The 21,990-nt window shown below is 39.7% G+C and overlaps 1 protein-coding gene across 5 annotated transcripts in view; it reads right to left on the reverse strand.

The window, feature by feature from the left end:
• LOC136348855 (uncharacterized) overlaps positions 1 to 21,990 on the reverse strand; it is a 62,092-nt gene continuing 40,102 nt past the window's right edge. For 4 of the 5 annotated variants that reach the window (XM_066300034.1, XM_066300042.1, XM_066300027.1 and 1 more), the window contains 6 exons: positions 21,229 to 21,477; positions 14,485 to 14,696; positions 11,151 to 11,242; positions 9,264 to 9,459; positions 5,361 to 5,612; positions 1 to 5,309 (listed from right to left, as the gene is read on the reverse strand). In XM_066300034.1, the coding sequence (XP_066156131.1) occupies positions 5,209 to 5,309; positions 5,361 to 5,612; positions 9,264 to 9,459; positions 11,151 to 11,242; positions 14,485 to 14,696; positions 21,229 to 21,477 (1,102 nt within the window). In that variant the 3' untranslated portion in view covers positions 1 to 5,208. Of the gene's footprint in view, positions 5,310 to 5,360; positions 5,613 to 7,862; positions 9,115 to 9,263; positions 9,460 to 11,150; positions 11,243 to 14,484; positions 14,697 to 21,228; positions 21,478 to 21,990 lie in introns of those variants that run through there. The other variant, XM_066300058.1, reaches the window with a different exon arrangement.

Here is a 21,990-nt window from a genome sequence, read left to right on the forward strand (position 1 = left end):
TTTCACAGCAAATATATAAATATTATTATTCCATGGATAGTAATAATATAACCTCTACTTAAACATTAATATAAATTTACAAATTTCAAAATTCCAAACTGTGCATGTTACGATTGAGGTAATTGGTGAATTATAAGTTATTTCCCTCGAAACATGTAATAATGGTGTGTTTATGCTATACAATGTATGTATAAGTACGACTAAGTAATTATAGTTAAATCCCTACTTGAGTAGTAATCATTAAAATTACGGTTACGCTCCAAATACACCGGGAATTGTTACAGTTTCAAATTTTTGCTCTTTGCGAATTTTTGTTATTGCTATCATACGACTTCGTGTCTGTTTTAATTGGACACAGCGATCTTGTTTATAAACAAAAATACAACGGTTTAACGCGCCTCTAGACTACGGTTTATACCCGAATATCCGAACTTCCATTTTTTGAAAATATACAGTGATTTTTCAACGTTAAAACTTGGGCTAGTTAACACCAACCGAGGATTAAATCCCAGTTAAGCATGCCATTAAATCAAATCTTAAATCAGTTTCAACCAGCGTCGCGGACGCTTGCGTTTTGGATAAATCAGACGTTAAATCAGTTTAAACGAGCGCCCTAAATCGAGGATTAAAACTTGGACGCATGTAACGTTAAATTGGATTAAATCAGAGTTCTCAGATGTTGCACAATCGTTACTGGGCCTAAGTGATGAAGGTGAAACCCGATTACATGCAGATTGGTCGTCAGTTACACTTTCTGAGTTTAACTATTACTGCGCTCAGAAAATTATATCAATTTCAATCACCAATTTAGTTTAAACCAATTCCAACATTGAATTAAATCTTCATTAAACATGCCACCAAATCAAAGTGTAAATTATAGTGCCGATGGCTGCTACTTTGGACAAATTAGGTGTAAAAATCGGTTTTTTATTTTGTTTGGGAAAACGTCTCACGCACAAGCTTGTTCCTGTGTTTCGACAGTGAAATTCCCTTCGTTTCACATCCATTTTGCCTGCTCATTTAGACATTTTGCTTTCCAATTTTTTTACCACAATTGGATGGTATAATTCAAGTAACGGTGGGTGCGAATCGGTTTCCGGTGAAGAATTGTGTCGAATCTTTGGGATTTTTTCTCCATTTAAACATCTAAGAAAGGAAGTTTTCTATTCTGTTCTTTCTCAGTCGTAATTCTTATGGGAGATTGTTCCCAATTTCGACCGCTGCGAGAGTCATCCAAATGATTGTTATCGGGCTCGTACATTAAAAAAAAATCATCAACATATCTCCATCAAACGAGAGCTCAAAATTACAATTACAAGTAATCATAATTGGATTCAAAGATCGCCGTGAAAAAATTGCCGAGTGCGGAAGACCATGAAGGTCCCATCGCCGCCCCAGAGTTCTGTCCGCGACAACCATTTTGGTGTTGGAAACAAGTCGGTCTCAGACCATTGATATTTTTGTTTAGTTTAGTGCGCCTTCCGAATTACGGTTATTTTCAAATTTACTTTTGGTAATCGAAATGGTTTTGCCAAACGAACGGTTCCTGGACAAACCGGAAACCTATCAACGTGTAATTTGGGTCTTAATGCATATCTTTTAAGTGGTGTAAGAAAGTGGCCAGAATTTTCAACATAAAAGTCTATAAAAATTTAGGAAAAGTCTGTGGATGTGTGTGCGTTTCGGCCATCTGTAGGCCCTAAGGGTATATCAATTTTGCGGACCTTAGGAACGCCACGGCAAAGGGGCGTTCTAGTGTTGTGCGGTATTAGTTTGTATCTTTCCGCATCCATGAATCGATTTTTCATATTCTGAAGAGTGTTAGAAATTTGTTCCTCTAACGTCTCCGCGAGGACTTTATTTAATCTAGATTGATTATTGTAATTTTCCCATTTTTTAATCGCGTTATTCCACAATCATCGCGTCCAGCTCTGCGTTGGTGTTAAAATCTTTTAAAGCACTTTATTTCTCTCAATTATTCTCAATTTTAACTGAGAACAATGTGCGATTCCACCGCTCCAATAATCTCTGATCGTGAGTGAGGCTTTCCCAAACAAAAGTGAAAAAAAATTACAATCCACCTTAAGCGGACGGAACGTATTCAAATCGTGATTCTAGACATGTACTGGATAAATCAGAACATAAATGAACATTATGAATTTTCGACACACAAATCAAAATTTAGTTCAGTTAAAATTAATATCCAGGACAGAGGATTTCTCAATTCAATTTGGTGTTAAACGAAGCTTTAAATCAGTTTAAATCAACACCCTGAAGGCATGTTTCAATTTTGAGCATTCCCTATTTAAATGCGTTTAATAGTTTATTAAATTCTAACATTTCTATAAATTATATTAAGGTCGCTTTAGTTAACAAATTTAACAATTTCGATTAAATCAAAATTGAGTAGTTAAATAACTGATGGCAGTGACCTAATTTATGCATTTTAAGGTCTCAAGTCTTGAACATTCTCAATTTATCTTTTGTGCATTTAAAGTCTCATAAATATGTGTCGGATTGGTGCGCATGTGCAGTCCGGTAAAAACGACTTTTACAACGACTAAATTCATATCCTGTAAATAGCACTTAATTATGTTCACAGAAATTAAGCGTATTCATGGTGGTGTTTTCGACGCGCAGACGTCACGTCCGAGAATGAAGTATCAGTTAAAATAAATGTGTTTTTTGACAAATTTTTGACATTTTTGACATGTGGCTACGTCACGTGTTCATGTAGCCATATAGGGCATCATTTCAAAGCGCTTATGATAGGAATGACCTTCAGAATCAACACTTTCAGAAATGAGGTTCGACGAGATAAGTGCGATTGTGAGGATCGTTCGATCAATTTTTATGGTGAACGTCGAGATGGGGTTTGCAAATTTTTTTGAAATGGTATCAACCCTTTACATATTGCTCTAGTTGCTTCAACCCCACTGGAAGCCCTTGGCCAGCTGATTCTTCTTCTCCTTATCAGGTTAGAATCTTTGTCAACATTCTGCGGAGGTAATTAGGGAGGGATCTGAAAATCGATTCTACCCTCATGCTCGAAAGCGCCGCTGCGCAGCCGTATAAACAAAACGGGGCACTTTTATTTTTCTACCATAACAAATACCTAACCAGGCCTAACAAAGGCACGAAAATTGGTCAACGAGTTCCTTGTCGGGATAATCTTAGAGGACGTTTGCCCTCCAAGAAACACCCGCGTGCAAATAATTTGATTCTTCACGTAAACGTGTGGACAACTTATTTTGTTCCAATAGCTGCCGGTAATGTACAAAGCCTTAACGAATTGAATTAATTAACTTTCCACTCGGTCAGAAAAAGCGGCATTGACCTTTTAAGGTGCGCGTGTGTCGCGTGCCTCTTCACTAAGTAGATCTCGTCTCGCTCGCAATCTCCATAAATGGGTTTCTGGGTTTCAGTCTAGTTTGCCACTTTTTCTCACGGCACCAATTAATAATACTGTTTAATGTTAAAGCTACTTTGGGCACGCGCAGGGTGGTGCTCCTCCGCCGCGCGTGCGCATCTCCAAATTTAAAGCTATACCTCGCTCCTATCGGCACTGGACGGAGCCGCGCCGATAGCCCTTAATACTCGTAGTAATAATAAAACCCTAAAACTAGATTCTAACGATAAGACATGGACCCAAATTGATTAATAACACGCTTAAAATCTAACATTTAACACGAATATTGCGAAGAATATGTTCGTGAATAGTTGTCCGGAACAAAGTGGCTGACGATGCTAGATAGACGCTTCAAAACAGTAGAAAAATTACTCATCAAAACCACAGATTTGATAAATGATTTGATTGATGAAATTGGATATATATTCAATTTTCTCTTAGTCGACGTTTTTGACGTACAGCACGAAGGTTTCGGAATTTTTTTGATTGATGACGTTGTCTACATACACGAAATACAGAAAGAGAAGCGCCGAATTCTAATTTTGCCGCTCTGTTTGTTCCAAAACATTTCCGATGCTTAAGAGTCCGTATTCAGGTTAGTTCAAAATCTCAGGTCACATTCACTTGAAGTGCTTACAAAACGATTTTAAGTCAATTTGGTTTACTTAAGTCCAGTTGGGCTTATTATTGAGGTTATTAGGATCCTTTGAAAGACAGTTCTAGAACATAAATTGTATTCAAATGAAATTTCTTTTGCGGTTTTCTTAAAACTTTTCTCGTGGTTTGAATATCCCTATTTAGGCCTGATCGGGGGCGCGTTCAAAGTCGTTGTCGAGCCTATGTCGAGCGAATCCGGCGAGCAAGTCATGTCATATTTTGGAAAGCCCCTATTTAGAGATAGTCTTTGAAATTGGTAATTTTAAACGAGCAAGTAAAACCATTTAGAAAGAAATTTTTTGAAAGTGTGTTAAACACCAATAAAGTCAAGACCGTGTCGAATCAAGGGTTCAACAGAAGTGAAAGCAAGATTTTAAAATTTATTGAAATAGACTTGACGATAGTTAGAATTTTGGCAAACATTTGATAATAGGAAAGTTGCAGACCTCGATATTTGTTGGCGTTGCCTACACGTCAACTTTACTTTCGATGGGTTAAGAATTTGATACCAGGAAGGGTTTAGAGCAGGCAGAGTAATCTTTGGTGTAATTATTACAGCTCCATCTACCCCAGGTGTGGGTGCTACACTTGAAATCTTCCATTTAGGGAGAGGCTTTGATATCGTATATATTAATCCTTTATAACCGTACAGTTCTAGCATCGTTTGCCCTAAAATAAAGGGACTAACTATTAGTATTTGATATTCACTATTAGTTTTGGTCACAAACTCATTACGTAATAAGAATATTTTACTAAAAACAAACTTGAAAAAAAATATGTACATTTTATAAATAAGCAAATCGACAGCCCTATGCCACATGTGTCTGTATAATTACAACTAATCTAGGATTAAAAATATTCGGAACGATCACCCTGTACTCTGATATAAACACTGGTGAGGGTTAAGCGTAATTTTTTGATACCTCAGGTTTGAAACAGCGTCCTCTCGGTTCCCACTAGTCCCCTACATACAAAACTCTAAAAATATAAATGCCGGTACTCCCTTAACGTTACAATTTGTACCTTGGTTTTCACCTAACGAGACAAACATAAAGAATTGATTGTCTTTTTATAACAAACAAAACGGGGTTATACTAGTAAAACGATAAGGAACTCAGAACCTAAACGGACTAACAACTAAATTAGAGAACATGCAAATTTTCGCATGATTTTGATTTGCTGTCCCTCGCCCACACTTTCCCTAGAAGACTCTTTACTTTCAGACTTGCAGACGTTCTACTTCCTAAAAAAATGAATTAAGAACGCGTCTGGAATGTTCTAGAATGTTCCGTACCTCTGTACTTTTTCGGTGAGTTCTGGGCGCTCCCTGTAATGGGGGTCACTGAGCCAGACACAGGAGACCTATTGCGCAGGTTTTTCTTTGATGAGCTGCGCTTGCGGAACAAGTCGCGCGATCTCTCGGGATTCTCCAGCTTCAGCCGGATTTGCGTCAAGATTCCTACTAGCAGCTCGTCAACGTTGTGATTGATGCCAACAGAGGTCTCTATGTACTTGCAGTCGTACGCGGTTGCCATTGATTTGCCCTCTGTAAAAAGATATTGAATTGATGACTCCAATAAACTAGAAAATTAAGTGGTCACAGTACTGCTGTTGGTGTAAGTGGGGACGTTCAAACTTCTGTGATGTTTTGAAGCAAACAGTAGTAAAAACGGTACAAAATTTTGCCCTCATAACTCTGGGATGTAATTGTGTTCGTTCTCGAATGGCGTAGAATCAATTGTTTCTAGCTCATTTTCGAAACTTCCAGAAAAATGAAACTCGTTCTATGGCGCTACTTGAATCGCACAGAATAAGCGGCGATTTTTAGGGCATTCTCGAAACTTCCACCTTCTTCCATTTCAGCGCACTTGAAGCTAAAAGTTTCTATTAGGAAAATTCTTGGAAACAATTCCCCCTCCGTTCTTTTACAGTGACAACACAAACCTGGATTTTCATTAAGGGCAACGTCCTTTCGATTGAATCCCGTACAAAAGCGGGAATCGAGGCCAGCGAGGAGCTTTCGCATCGAGGACAAAAGCCGCGTCGCTTTGAAATGTCCGAGCGCGTAGTCCTGTCCTAAATGAGGACGGATACAGTGGCGGCGAGCATGTGTTGTGTGTCTTCGTCGTCTGAAGCAGGGGCGGTGCAAAATTTAGAGTTCAAAGCTAATAATTATTTCGGCAAGTCTGTTTCTGACGATCTCGGTGAACACCGTGTTGCTACCCGTCGCTGAAGAAATTACTCGCCTTGATGTACGCGCAACAAAGGAAATTTTCTTTCACCACGGTTTAATTACTTTAGTTTGCCATAGCGATTTATTTTCCCGGCGCGCTTTAAGTCCGGAACGCGTAGGGCTATGGAATAATTATTGTTCTTTAAGCCCAGTCAAGATGAAGTTTTCATCAAAGCGGAACTGTTTTATTTGCTGTTTGTTGTTGCCGGAAAGTAGGTCAAACTGTGAAATAAGGAATTTTCCACATTCATCATTAAAGGATTTCTCTAAATATTTATAGAGATCCAAATAAAATGTTGAAACCTCGACGTAGTCGAGGTCCACACTGACAGTTGACGGAACGCACCGCGTGTCTTTGTAGAGATACTGAGAAGGCGGGGCTTATTTTGCCATCTTTCAACCAATCACAACTCCCCAGATTATCATGAAGTTTTGGTTTTGGGACTGTTGCGCTGGTGTTAGGCTCCGTAGATTTTTTTAGACGGCAGCTAGAGAGTCGGGTCCTGGGAGACTTCAAAAAATCGAAAACTGCACGAAACTTATCAGAGGGAGTCGTAACTTTCTGCTCGTTCAACCCATAATGTTGTTAAGCACTTAGCTGCAGTTTTGAACATTCTCATATTTCTGCGTAAATTGCGGACGTAGGAGTCAGTAAGAATGGGCGAATATGTATCGGCGCAAGGAGTATTCTTTGAAAAAAAGCTAGTGTAAGCAGGTTCATGTTTAGTCAAGTCGAGATTCTTTCCGTCACTCTGGGTTTCAAATGTAAGTATTTTTATATATATTAGTCAGCCCGCATTTCATTGGTGCGGAAGACCTATTTCGGTGATAACAGTTTTCAAAGTGCTCCACTTCTGTATATTTTCCGACTCTGAGTGGTAGCGGCCTCAAATACGACTGCACCACGCCACTGCTTATTTACTTATGCAACTGCGAATTTTACTGTATGTTTACAATTCCTGAGGGATTACTCAACCGGAAATTCATCGGTGCGAAAAGTTTATTTTGGTAATGGAATTTTTATAAATTGCGAAATTTTCCTGTTTTGTGACTGTACCACGCCACTGCTCGGTTTCTTATCGAGCTATAAATTTTACTCTTTATACACAATAAGAAAGGCATTAGACTATAATACACGTAGAGAAAAAGAATAAATAATTTCCAACAGCAGAAATCCGATTGTAAGCTGACAAATTGCACCTGTTTCTGAGCGATAAATGCAAAACTGCTTAAAATTCAATTCGACACGTTCGATTCAGCGATTGCAGAACGGGAAAAATTCCCGTCTTTTGTCGTCATAAAAGTGTTCATGTCGAGCGTGAATCTCTTACATTCCACTTCGTTTTATTGCTTATTGTTTCAGACCGTTTAAGATGGTGCAAAAATATTGTTCTAACAACCCCCCAGGAAACGCCATTTTGTGTTATCAAAAAACAAGAATTATCTGAAGGCTGACGACTACCCAGAACTTCCGGAAGCTACGAGAATACGCCTGATACATCGGCGTCGAGAATACGCTTAAAGTTTTGCTAAATATATCGAGAATAACTTAGAATGCGCTGGATTTTTCTGGAAGACTTTAGAATTGCGAAATACACGCTATTTTGTGTTTTCATAAAATAAGAACTGGGTGAAAAATACGAGAACTGAAGGCCATTTAGGTGGCAGTTTGCTCAAAAGGTTATGCTTGAGGAGAACTTTCCCGGACTACGAATCACTGAATTCCGGGCTTAATAAGGTATATTCTCCATAATACAATAAGTTATGATATACATTTCACCGCATTATCGTCATCGTCTGTAGAATGGAGTGAAATGCTGACGGGAGAGGGCGTTGTAATCGAATAATACCTGTCGGTGACGTTCTATTGTTTCGGGTTTTGTGACAATTGTGGGAGACGCTCTGCGACAGCTAATCCTGTCGCCGCAGGGCTAGAAGAGTAATAGTACTTTCAATGAGAGGAATTAAGGTGGATGCATTATGGCAAAAAAGTACTATACTAAAGAGGACGATGTGGATGGAAGCCGAGACACGTGTCAGCCTGTAACAGTTTCGTGCAGGCTTGATTATGATTAACAGCCGCTTACCGCGCATTATTTCACGGTTCATTGAGGAAATTACAGACGTGCAGGCCTTATTTTTCCTTGTCACGACATTGTCAAGATTCCTCGTACTTTATTCACGGTTTACGTGCAATAAACAATCTAGAATCAGAGACGAACGAGCAAAACAATGAGTGTCTAAATTAGCCATCCTGGCGACGTAGCTGCCAGCTGTAGTGTGCAAAACAACGCGATGTCAATGTCAATATTGCCACTTGTCCAGTAAAAACAAACGTCAAGGTTAAGCAATGTTGCCACGAGAGAAGAAACAAATCATCAAATGTTCGATTCGTTCTCTTGGACGCTTCGTGACAGTGGAGAAATAGAAGAACAATAAAAAAGGGCTGTCAATTGTGATAGCGACAGCTATCGCAATACAAGCGTCGTTTACAGACGACAGTTTCGTCTCTTGGAAGATGGCATTATCGTTAAAGTACGTATCAATGGGATCTTACAAGGTCGTCAAATCGAATTACTACACTGACACTTACAGGTCTGTTAAAAAAGATTTTGTTGGAAAAAGAGAAAATGGAGTAGTGGAAATGCAACAAAAATTCGCGGCAGGTGTTCCGGGCGTTAAGAGTGCTCGAATAAATCATCCTCATGGTCTACACATTACCGAGACGACGAGGCTGCAGCTGCAGAATATTAAGGATAATTCGATTCGGTTATTAAACTGTCCTACGAACGCGGTATGAGCGAAAATTTACGTCCTGAAACCAAGAAAAATTCATTGATAACTTTCATTAATTAGCTTTCATTACACTAGCTACAACGTTGCTGGCTCTAACTTTTCGATAGCGCCGTATCACCTAGAGCTTTGAATTTTTCAATTGTTGCACTCATATTTACCAAACCTTACCTTCTGTGGTGACGACACGTGATCGCACCAAATCTGCTTTATTCGACACCAAAATAACAGCCCTAGTTCCAATAGTATCCAGCGTCCACAGATTCTGCAAAATCTTCTCCGCGCAGTCGAAACTGGATCGGTCTGCGCAGCTATAGACGACCGCATAGGCGTGCGGATCACTGTATTTCCTAATTAATGAGTCCGGCTGCAAGAGAATATTTCCTTGCATCAAAAATTCGCTTTTATTAAGGGAAACAAGACAGCGATTAGTGTCAGCCCACTTCGCCTCTACCCGTGTTGGAAGCGGGAATTTATCTTAGTTAACGCCGCGAAGAGAGACGTTTCTGGGTCGGAAAAGGGGTGTGGGAGACCCTCCAACAAAGTCCTAATCGCGTATCTGATAGTTTGAACGATGATGTTTTAAACATGCAGGTGAGTGGACCCGCATGACTTCTTGAGGTCAGTGTATCGAGGGAGAAGACTTGAAATTGTAAATTCAATTCGTTTGTAATTTGTGGTGTTCGAGCTTCAAGAAAATAAGTCGTCATTACTTTTCTTGAGGAACAGTGGCAACAACGCGATTGGCTGTTGTTTCAAGACGGTGCTGCGTCACCAGAAACTGACAGCTGTCAATTTTAAAAGCAGTGTTGTCACCGCAAAAAGGGTATTTAGTTTTGTTGAAAATGATTGAATTTTTTTAGTAAAAGATTTTGAATTAAAGTTATAAATTATTCTCTAATTAAGTTTTGCCCCGGGACGGCTGCCTGTCACTATAAACCGTCACCTTTAATTTTCGGACAGTGTTGCCATTTATTAAGCTACAAAAAAACTGACTTATCACCATTGAAACATTGTTGCCACATAATTTTCGTATTGTCCACAACCACCTGAACTTATCAACATACCGTGCTAAATCGTGGAGAGAGTGCAGAAAGACGGAGAGAGCACCAGATGGAGAAACACGAAATAATATGCGTCCTCCGTCTTCATTGCCGCTACAATGGCAATTTGCTGATAAAACGCCGCAATTTTTCTGAGTCACGTAGTCTAGCTGTTCTCTATTTATAAGTGTCCGACATCTTTATTCCCTGTCTGCCCTAAATAGTGCGTCGCCGGACGAAAACAATGACTTTCGCACTGTTGTCATGTTGTGCTTTGCCTCAATTTACCGCGAGAAATGAGACGTACGAGGACTAGGAATTTGTGTAAATTGACAACTTTACGGCCGTCGGCTGATTGAGCTGTTCTGGGTGGGTTTTACTTTGGTTTTTTTCGAAGATAGATACGCGGAGTAAGGTGTTTGCAAATAACTTTTTTCAAGAAAGAATCAACAACACACATATTGCTGCCTTGTCGACACCTACAAATTTCGTACTTTTGAAGCTAGTCATGCTGTCAATTTTGACATATCAATCTTGTCAAAATCTATAGCACTCTTATTTTCAAGGATATGCGTGCCAAGTCACGTGTCATTTCAAATTAGCTTTTTCGTCGAAAACGTTATTCTAATGTCACTTTTGACGTATTGTCACTTTCTTGTCAAAACTAATTACTGCCTCACCTTAAGTGGGCACGTCGGATAGGCCCTCTGATTCAACCGATCGATTCTCAGAAAGACGTTTCTGTTATCGGTTTTGACGTACCTGTCACAGATCTATGAAGTCACGACTTCCTTAATTTCAAAGATAGACCCGTCGAGTAACCTGTCATTTCCGACGAACTTTTTTGCCGGAACTGGATTGTGATGTCAATTTTGACGCACGCGTCACCGTTCTGTCAAGTCTGACAACTTTCTTATTTTCAACTATAGACCCGGCTAGAGACATGTCGTCTCCAACTAACTTTTTCCCTGAGAACCATTAGAAACATTCAATTTCAACTAATACAACGACTTACCGATAAATCCATTGTGGTGAAATCGATGAATGTCAGCTCGGACTCCTCGCCTGCCAGCAGCACTGATACCGACTTTTCGCCGCTCTCATCATCTGGAACAAAAGAAGCTCCAGTTAATTATACTCTCCCTCAAATTGGGCGGGATGCGGGGAGCTTTAATAAAACCGTTCATTAAATACCTGGAATTTGGGCATGGAATGGACGTAATTGGTTTGTTCGTTATGCAAACTTGAGCCTGCCTTCTTTTCAGGTTTCTTGGGACTGTAATTAAAAGCTTTTGTCCATAGATTTCATTGTTAATGGAAGTATTTGTCAGTAAAGACACATAAATTCTCCGGCAATACTTATGAGTATACATCGGAGCTTAACTCTGGCTTCGCGATGATCTCGTATAAAGCCGGAGCTATGAAGATCGAACGTTATAATTCAGCTGAAAAATCCAGGCGATTTTTAATGGAGCGTTCTTTTCCGGAAAGTTTTACTCGAATAAATTCGAACATTATGAAAATCCGGCTGAATTAGATACGGGAGTGAGTCTACAAATTGAAAACGCCACTGCGGATAACTTCTTTTCGGACAAATTCGCTTTAGTCCATGTTTGAGTGAAGCTGTAGGAAAAACCATTTTGATACATTTTTTAATATTATTTTTTCAGTGCAAATCGCTGTATAAAAATATTATTATCCCGCGATAATCATAGTTTAAATACCAGCACGTTTTCTAGATTGGTCGAGAATCCTCCACGTAGCTTTCTAAGGGAAATTGTCAGAATATCTCCGCTGCGTTCACAATTTAATATTTTGGATTTTCTTCTCGAGACAACCTAATTGTACTATCTGCTAAATATTTTTATCTTAGCAGCAAAAACTCTTCAGATAGAGCCGCTGGTGATTTTACGTATGCGGTTACATCGATTTCCGGCTAAAGGCAACTTGATTGGACTAACTATAAATTAATCTAAAGACATGATGTTAACTACTATCAGTATCCATTTTTCATCAAAAGTTAACATGTCAAGAGGCAAAGCGTATTGCGAGTCAAAAGTTCTTAACGTCGCATTAACACAGTTGCTGTCGAAACTTAAATTCTGCGATAACTTGAGCAGTTGGAATTCCCTCAAATTACCAAGCTTGAATTCCAGTTAGGCTATGGACAGCTTCAGGGGGTTGAGCTAACATGGAAAGTACCGCCGTTTAAGAAAGCTGCAAGCCGAAAAGTCTTTGATATTTCATTTTTCATTTTCGTTTGATTTCCTTAACACTGGGAATTTCCACATTTTAGTGGAGATTTAACAGTTATCTGTAACAGCAATAGCAAAATAACGGGAGGCGCTAAATTTGGGTTTAGGTCTGCTTAAGATTCCCAAGTTTTTTGCCATTTTACCTTCAATCATTTCGGACAATAACGATTCCATTAACAGTTACAAAATGAATAAATCGTTCAGAATTTTGTGCTGAAGTGTTGCGGCACGGATTAATACGAGTATGCTAACAGTTAACCAACTTTTCATGTTTACCACATACTGAACGAACTGTTCAAATATGATTGATTATTGACTGTGCCAAGCTTGATGCCATTCCATTAACACGTTCACAGTCAACAAGTAATTCGCCGTCTGTAACTACTAGTTAAAAATAAGAGTAACACAAAAGTATCTACAGTATTAATAGTGTTAATGTGTCCTTATCTATTTCTTTTAAGACGAGGCGTTAACATCAGTTAACCTGATGAGATAACCGTTACCAAAACTATATAAGTATAGAACTGAGAGGCAGGCAAGCGAATAATAAATGTTCGTCAAGATTTTTAGGTCGCATAAAATCTTCTCCGGGAAGCATAGCAACGGTTATCGTGGTAACAGTTACTGAGAAAAATTAACAGTTATCAGAAGCTACAATTATGTTGAGGAGCTACGGCCTAAAGTAAGCACGTAATGAAACTAAATGCTGAGAGGAACTTGTACAGGGGAGTGATCTGTGATGTTAAGATTTTAATGGGTATACTAACCCGATTGTAGAAGTTGGACTTAGATCTGGTAAATCTACAGGCTAATTCAAACAGACAATCTAATTCTGTAATGTAACTGGAGCACATCTCTTGCTGGCGTAATCAAAGCCCAAAATGCCAGGAATAATAATCAGATTTAGAGCATAATAGAGACAAATAGAGGGATCAATTATTGGTAACCGAGATCGAGGGGTAAACCAGGTGGAAGAATAACCCCTTGTACAAGACACAATGACATGGTTACATTGTAACTTAAGGTTTAATCGGCCCTTAAGCGGGGTTTAAGGCCTGATAAGATGGAACATTTAATCTCGTTATCGAGGGCTAGTCCGAGTAATTAGGACGGTAACTGAGTTTGTCGCTCCATTAGGCGCAATTTATAGGCTCTTTCTAGCAGTTTCCCTTTTCTTTGCAAGTGGCAAGTATTTCTTGAGCTAAGTTTCTTCGATCGCTAGTGCAAGTCAATAGAATCATCTCTCGTAATAAAAATAATGAGAGAGGGCATTCAAATTCCGACAAATCCAGTAGATATGTAAATGTCTCTCTTGAAAGCTCGGCTGAATTTAATTTGCTTAACATGGAGAAAATCAGAAATATTTACCAGGAAGAGAGAGAAAGAGCAAAGTGAATGAAGTTTAATGCAATTTTTTTTTCTATATTATTAAATCGGGTCAATCTGCAGATTTATCTCGTAGATAGGTGAAACAGACTGTCAAATTTATCCCACAGGGGATTTAATTAAACAAAAATCGTGTAGTTTAATTGTCTGACAATTTACACCGGAGTAGTCAAATGCAGGCCGTGCAGGTTCAATTCGTTTTCGACAAATTTATTGTTAAATAAATGCGCTTTGATTAATAATGGATGTAGATCGAACCGATATTTAAATCACTTATTCAATCCAATTTTCCGCTGGAATGACTTGAATTACTCCCTATATGGAAATTTCACAAATCCTGACGTGTCTTCCACCAGTAACAGTAGAAATGATTTTTTTGAATAACTAATTAGATATTTTTAGTCTTTCCTTCCCTCACACTAACAGACGAAGTACAACATCGCGTGTGGCACATGCCGGATCAATCAACGTCAAGAGGATGGAGTCTGAGTAACTAAGTGATGGTCAACGAGACCCAAAGCTTCACTCGCCAGTAGGAACGCCTCTTACAGAATCTCTACCCTCTAAACACGGATTCGTTCGCCACGCCCCATACACGCCTAATACTCCGCCCACCAGCAGGAGACAAGAGAATAAAAACTCTTAAGACTTTGTTGGTCGCTAACTCTGCGCTAGTCTAAGAAAAAATTCAACTAATGTCGAACTCACCTATGCTTGTGTCATAAGCGTGCAAATACTCGCTCGTCATAAATTGGGACACAAGGGACGACTTGCCTACCGCTGGACCGCCCAACATCAACACCCTGTAGGGGGAGGGTCCGGGAGCAGACGTGGAGCTCTCTCTTGAGGATGCTAAGCTGCAAGATGCTGAGGTGCGGGCAGAACCGGCCGCCGAAGTTGGTCCTGGAAGTTGTTCGGTACTGAAATAAGAAGAAAAATAATAGTACTATGATCTCCGTAATTTTTGTGAAGTTAACTTGTTATTAACGAGGTTTCGGGAGATAACGATATAATTACAAAAACAGACCTTCTCTTCCCATCAATTTTCGATCTAATAATCTCTGGGGTGCTACCTATGAACAGGGAAATTTTCAGCTTAATCCCTATAGAAACAGGGGCGTAGTGGGCTGTCCATTAAGCACCCGGTCATAACGTGAAAACAACAAAAATTGAAAAAAGGGGGGAAATTGTAACTTCCGAAATACCCGTACTCCACCAATGTATTCCTAGTTGACTAATCCCTCAAATATTGTCTATAAATAATAAGATTTAAAGGTAATTAAACTTTACGAGCTCACGTATTTTAGTTAAAACACACGTGTCGTAATTAATTTAAAACTATTCTTTCCTCCCGTTTTTATGAGTTTTCCCACGTTGAAACAAAATGAGGGCCACGTGGATTAATAATATTTACCATCGGTTTGTGCGAACTTTCTCAACTTGATTAGCGCTTTAAACGGCTAAAGCAAAATTTATGGATAACGAGGAATTCCATGAGTTTTCCTAACGTCCTTAGTCCTTTTCCTTTCGGTCTGTGGAGGCATTAAGCCTATTCTCTATGGCACAATAAGAGACGAATTGGAGCTGACCCCTGGCACCGATTTTGTGGATCTGAACAAGTCATAAGTTGCGTAGTTAGGAAAGAATGTGCTGGGAATGACAATGGAGGTAGTTTTTTTTTTTTTTTTGTAAAGAAACACGGCATCGGGGTCGGATCTAATGTGTACTAAAGTGATGCCAAGGCAACCGACGTATAAATCACATGGACTTAGGTCTGGAGGACGCGCCGGCCATTAGGTCGGAAACGGCCTTAATTTTAAACCCAAAGGGAGAAATTTACACGGTTGTTGTGAAAATTAATTTCCTTGAAAACAGGGATTTATCGCAACCTTTCCGGTTATTAATTTTGGGTAAAAGTGCATGACCATGGAGCGGCTTTGTTAAACTTTCCTGACTTAATGAAGAACTCCACATTAAGAAACAAGTAACGGATTTAATTTCCTGGGAGCATGTGCGATTTCGGCGCACGCAATCTAGACCCTGTCTCGCACTCCCCCCCTGGGAGGGGGGGTATAGGAAAGTATCGTAAATCTAATAACGATGAAAGCGTTTTTATTAACTGCGCACAGAAATGGGCTTTTACCGACGCAGTAATTTGGTTTACTCTGAATGTTCAGAGCTGCTGTTAATTTTGCGGCATTACCGGCACCCAGTTTAAAGGCGGCCTTTTAACTATTAAAACATCAACTGAGACTATATTAACTAATAATTATCGGTTACTCAACGTCCTTAGGCATCGTTGATAAGTTAACGTGTTGTATTCGTCAGGTTAAATTTGGCGAGCGATAGGGTCGATTTCCTTATGGTCGTTACTTCCAGTAGCTCTGTAGGTGGAAGTTATCTATCTCAAGTTCATAAAGCAGAAGAAAACTCCTGGAAATAGTTCTTGAATAATAGGTTATCGTTAACGGTCAATTTGTTTTTTAAACAATAACGTAACGAGTGTTACCGAACTTGGGAAACTTATCGGTGTGTTGCTACCGTTAGTTGGATTGCCGACTGTTGCTATTTAGACATTTACCCGCCAATATTTACGCTTAGTTTCGGCGAATTGGGAACTTTATGGATTGATAATTAATTACTGAAGTAGTTCTTTGGAGTGATTTATCGAGATTAAAATTAACTGCTGCTCCGACAGTTAACACGTTACTGAAGATTAACATTTATTTGGTGAGCGACATTTCGACGTGGTTAATTGACAGCCACATGTCAAAAGTGCTAGATGATGGTTAACGGTTGTTGGTTGATTTTTTTTGTTATAATGGCTGCTAGTTGGCTAGAATTTTCAGAAAATATTTTATAAATTTTGTGCTCTATAACTGATTTTACACAAATATGTACAACAGTCAGTACCTACCGGGGATCCGAACCCGGCTGCCGCCGCACGGCTGGCATTGATTGAGGTCAATGACTATCAAAGCAGCTGTCACTCGGGTTAACGGTCAACACAGGGCAAGCTTAAATTGGTTAAGGTTAACGGTTACTTGGTGATTGTTCTTGGTTAGCAGATAGCGACTGAGGTTTGATGAGCATAACTACCCTACTAAGACGTGACCGGACTTGGCGAATGGTTAACGGTTAAGTGGAAATTTTCTAAAATTGTCTAGAAATACATGCAGAAAACTCACGTGTGCGAAAGTTGATTTTCATAACATGCGACAGGCAGACCCTCTCTATGGTTATTGTTCACCTGATCGTACTTCCCCAGAAAGCTTTTCTGCAACACGAAATTGTACATGTCGCCTTTGGCGTGGCTTATCTGCCACTAAGCCATAAACAAATAGCTGTCGCTAATTATTGAGCGACAACATGAGCTATTTTTGCCTCAAAGGCACTGCCCCGTTCGGGTCGGTTGCACTGCGCTTTTGATCACGACCCTGCCGCATAAAGGGTTTTATATAGATGAGGAGGTTTGCTCTATAACGCTCCAATTGACCTGCAGAAAGAGCGTCATATGTACATTTCGATGGAGTTTAAAGTACGCGAAACAATAACTCCCCGTAGTAGAGAGCGATATGTTTGTCTTTTCCCTGTGGGCAGTGCGCCCTATTGAAGGGCCAATATTTGCCAAAGCTTCGCATTCGCAAGCGGATATTTTGATATCTCCGAATCTCTCTTTAGTAGTAAATTCCCTCTCTGCCCTTTTAAAGCTCAAACCCTCGCTTCGAATGTAGACTGCGGAATTTGAATTAGATAAAGTCTCTAACCGGAGGGCTAATCATTTATTGCTTAAAAGGTTAAGAGCAGCTGGGATTTCTGAATAAAGAGAGGTAATCGGCTTCGGTCGCATTTAAAGTCGCTTCATCGCTACACAAACTTAGGAAATTGGTGTAGGGCTCCATCAGAACAATTTATCTCCCGGTAAGTCGCAATCTGCGATGTGAAACGCCGCGGTTTTCGGGATGTATACGGTGGAAAGTTAATCTCCGGGATGCGCCAAAAAGTTGCAGCAATAATAGGAAAAGTTGGATCGTTTTTCAAATTACAATACTCGATCAGGCGCGCTCAACTGGAAGGCCAGTACCCGTTGTTTGCTCCAGATAAAAGTTTGATTCATTTACAAATGTATTTCGTTGCCACGTTTAATGATCCTGTAATGACCGGCACGCAGAGCAGAACTAATGCCTATCGCCTTCGACATGATATACTATCAGCGCAGCATTCAGAGCGATGGAGGAGCGGAGTTTTATAACTGCGTTCTCTAATTTTTACGTGCTGCGATACCGGTACCTAACAGCTTTTTACAAATTATCTCGTTCAGTTAATAGTTAAATCGACGAAGCTTACCGGTACCTTGCTAACCACATTAGCACGAAGGTTTAAAGTTAAACAATGACGCATGATCATACTGAAAGTATTACTTTAATTTAAACAAAAAAAAATCGGCTATTACATTATCTAAAATTTGGTTAGAGGAGTTGTAAGGACGTTTCACACGTTGCTGGACGCGCATTGAACCAAAATCCGGACACCAAACGGTCATAATCCTATTTATTACTCCCGATAAAGCAATTAACTGGAGGGGTCGTGCGTCTGCGTTATGGAGCGCTAAACCCTGTTTAATTATTATCTCTTTCCATTGTAAGAATAAAGTGCCCGACAATACGAGCTGCCTTTAGGGGACGCTGTTGAGGACGTATAAATACTATTATCAAACTGTTGCCGTAGAGTCAAATTTTAATTCAAGTAACCCTAAACTTCCTAACCGACATTCTGTGTCGTAATACAATTCCCTTGTTTTTGTGCCGCAAGGGGGGTATTTATTTTAGAAAATCATAACTCGAAAACCGCAGTTAGAATAACGGTGAAACGTTGGCTAATGTCAACTGCAAATTAGTAATTTTCAAAGAAAAATCTTCAACGGGACCTTAGTCAAAACAGCGACGTGTCACTTGGTTGCTGTAGCTCATTAGCCCAAGTTCGACGTGGCAGCTAATGAAAGCATTGATTTTGAAAATCCATAACCCGTAAACCAAAATTGATGCCGTAAGGAAACTTTGGTAAATTGAACTCATAAGTTGATAGTTCGTTTTAAAAAAATCTCCATTGAATTTTATTCAAAACAGAGGCGTTCCAGTGAGTTCAGATTGTTATCTCGGAGTTCGCGTTAGTTAAATCGGATTTATAGAATCGAACACGAATACGTGTTTACCTGAGGTAAAACCGAAAATTTACTCTAGCGAAGATCGAATTGAGAATCTGCCCGAGGCTCTGCTATGCAGATAGGGTTATATCACATTTTCTTGAGTTTGTTTCTAACAATAACACGAATTTAAATTGAAACAACTACTTTCTCAAACGAAAATTGATTTGGGCCTTAATCCACTTCTCGCGCCCGACCCCCGAATCACTCGAAATAAATCTATAGAATGTGTTTGTCTCCGGTGCCCTATCGGTCAAATTCCCAATGCTTTTAGGCTTCAAACCTCCAAAACTTTTCATGGAGATTATCGAACCTTTTAAATTATAATCGGAGTTAGAACTGTCTATTGAGGGTCGAATTGATTTCCCGATCTTTTCCATTATGAAACGCAAGATGCGCTTTATTTGGGAACTACAGGAAACTCATAAAATTACGATGCAAAGTGAACCTTATGATGGAAAATTATTGCGCAAAATCAAATAAAGGTTTGGCGAAGCCAATTTTCATATTGTGCATATTACCACAAAACCTCCCTCTCCTTCCTTGGAATCGATACTCCCTTACACCTCACTTGTCACCAGCTCCCTATATCGATACATTTACGGTAGGACGACCTTAAACTAGGAACTTGCCCTATCCGAAAGGTTAACTTCTACGAGGGAGATTTTTCGGCCTCATTGATCTTCGTTTGCGGCGAAGGGAGCTTCGTATAGAAAATTGTAACTTCCATAATCCTCCTTCGTGCATTGTGGTTGATAGTAAATCTTCGTTGGTTAAGATTGAGAAGTAGCCTGGAAAGATGCGCGAAACACTCATGAGGGACAGGGGAAACAAAAATAGATTTTCAGCGTTATCTATCCCTGAAAAATCCCAAATGCCAGCAACTTTTTTTTAATGCTAGCTAAAAGGATAATCCCCCCTAGGTTCATTTTAATGCAACAGGGCATATTGCTGCCACATCTGCATATTTACCGCATGCAAAATAAAATCCTGCAAGGCGGCTATAATTTAACTTGACCTTATCTTCCGCCGGCCGTTAAAGCAAATTTTCCAGTTGGCCGAATGGAAATCCTTCAGGGCATATAATTTTCCACTTGTACCACACCGGAATTGTGCGCAAACCGTAAATGTCTCCACGTCACGCATTTAATTTGGTGTAGTGCGCAGGTCTCTTCGCGCAAGACTTTCTAACAAAATATAAATTTTATCGTTTTTCTGTCCATGGAATTCCATGTATTCGAAAGAAAATGCAGAAATAGAAACGTCTGAGCCTCACGGAACGGGGTCAAAGGTTCAACGGAGTTCCGCCATTGTTCACGATAGCCTTTTGTTTCGGCCTTCTTTTGTTTAAAACCTTTTGCGTGGCCGACTGCATAAATATTATTTTTCCAGGGATACATTACTAAAATGCTCGAGTATGTATTAAATTGTGAAATGGCTGGACAAAGGCCTGGTGAAGCGGACAATTCTCCCACTCTCGCTGTGTGACAGAACATTTAATAGCGGTGATATCGCACTTTATGGATCTCATTTCTGGTGAGAGGAACCATCACTGGTACTTTCTTTGAGCTCACTTTTTGTTGGTGCTTTAGAACTTCCTGGAAACTTCATAAACTAGGCATAAGATAAGTGCTTTACGAACTGAACGAATAGTATCGATGAGGTGTAACCATGTTCCCTCTGGAGTCGATAAGGAAGAGAATATAAAAAGAAACTATATATATATTATAAAGAATGGCTTAGCATAAAAACCCCAAGTAGAAATGGGTCCTTGGGTTGAAAACCTCGATGGAGCTTAGAGCTGTTTTAGGGATTGGTTCCATGGTAGCGTTTGAGGAAGTGAAAGTTAAATATACGTGATGTTCAATGTAAATCGAAGAGAATTGTAAGAAAACAAACAAAAATGCAGAATAAACACGACTGCGAATTTCTTCGGGTGCGAAACTCTTTGAGAGAATTCGCACTCATAGGTTTAGAACATCGATGAAAGTTTTTGTCGGCGCCTGGGAGGAGAAGGCTCCGGGGGGGGGTACATTCAAAACCACTTCTGATTTTACAAATAACCAACAAATACGTCGGGTATCGATACTGGCGAGATTTAACTAACTTTAAACAGAGTAGACCGATCTAATTTTCAGTTAGACCTCAATTAACCTGTCCAGGCTTGATTTGACCTACTAATAACCTGAATAAATCTGTTTTGAATTAATAGTAATTATTTCATCACCAGAGCAACTTCTCTTACTCACCTAGAATTGCTGGAAGCCACCGAGTTATTAGACCTAGATCTGCGACTCTTGAGGCTGTCTCCTCTGTTAACCACGCCCTTCCCCGTTATGGAAAAATGCCTGAGTCTGTAATACTCCTCCTCCACTCCGGTATTGGGCATCGAGGCTACCCTGGATCGCTGCTGAGGAAGACAGAGATAGTTTGGCCGACCCGAAGACCTTCCGGGAGTTTTAACCGATTGAGATCGGTTATGGTGAGGACTCCCGTACCTGGAACGAAGGTTTCTGTGCAGTGCCATCATCAGGGGTAATAAAAGCTAATATTTTAGGGATTTAATTGTGTAAGCGGACTTTATAAATTCAGATTAATGACTTTTTCTCCACATGTTCAGCATCCTTGACGGCCCCCGCTTGCGTTCAACCGACATACACAAACCGATAATTTTATTTTCGTTTACTCTTCCATTTATTTTTGGGAGAGGCGATTTATATATATTCCGATCACCGGATTACGAATTCGAAAACATGGTTTAAGCGCGTATCCAAACAATCGAATTGTCTTCGCCTTGAGACAAAGATGCAGGTCCCTTTCATTCGAAGTTTCACTATATTTTTAGGCCTCGAAGTCAAAGACTTCTTCACCTTTTATTTCATTTTGCATAACTCGGTTATAGGTGAATAAACTTTCTGGATATCCCGGCGAATTTGTCGCAGTCGGTGGGATCCAGATCGGGTCAACTGGGAGGCCGTCGCAAAATTACATCTCAAAAGTTCTAGATCAAC

This window comes from Euwallacea fornicatus, chromosome 2 (assembly GCF_040115645.1).
Source record: "Euwallacea fornicatus isolate EFF26 chromosome 2, ASM4011564v1, whole genome shotgun sequence".
Classification (NCBI taxonomy): Eukaryota; Metazoa; Arthropoda; class Insecta; order Coleoptera; family Curculionidae; genus Euwallacea; species Euwallacea fornicatus.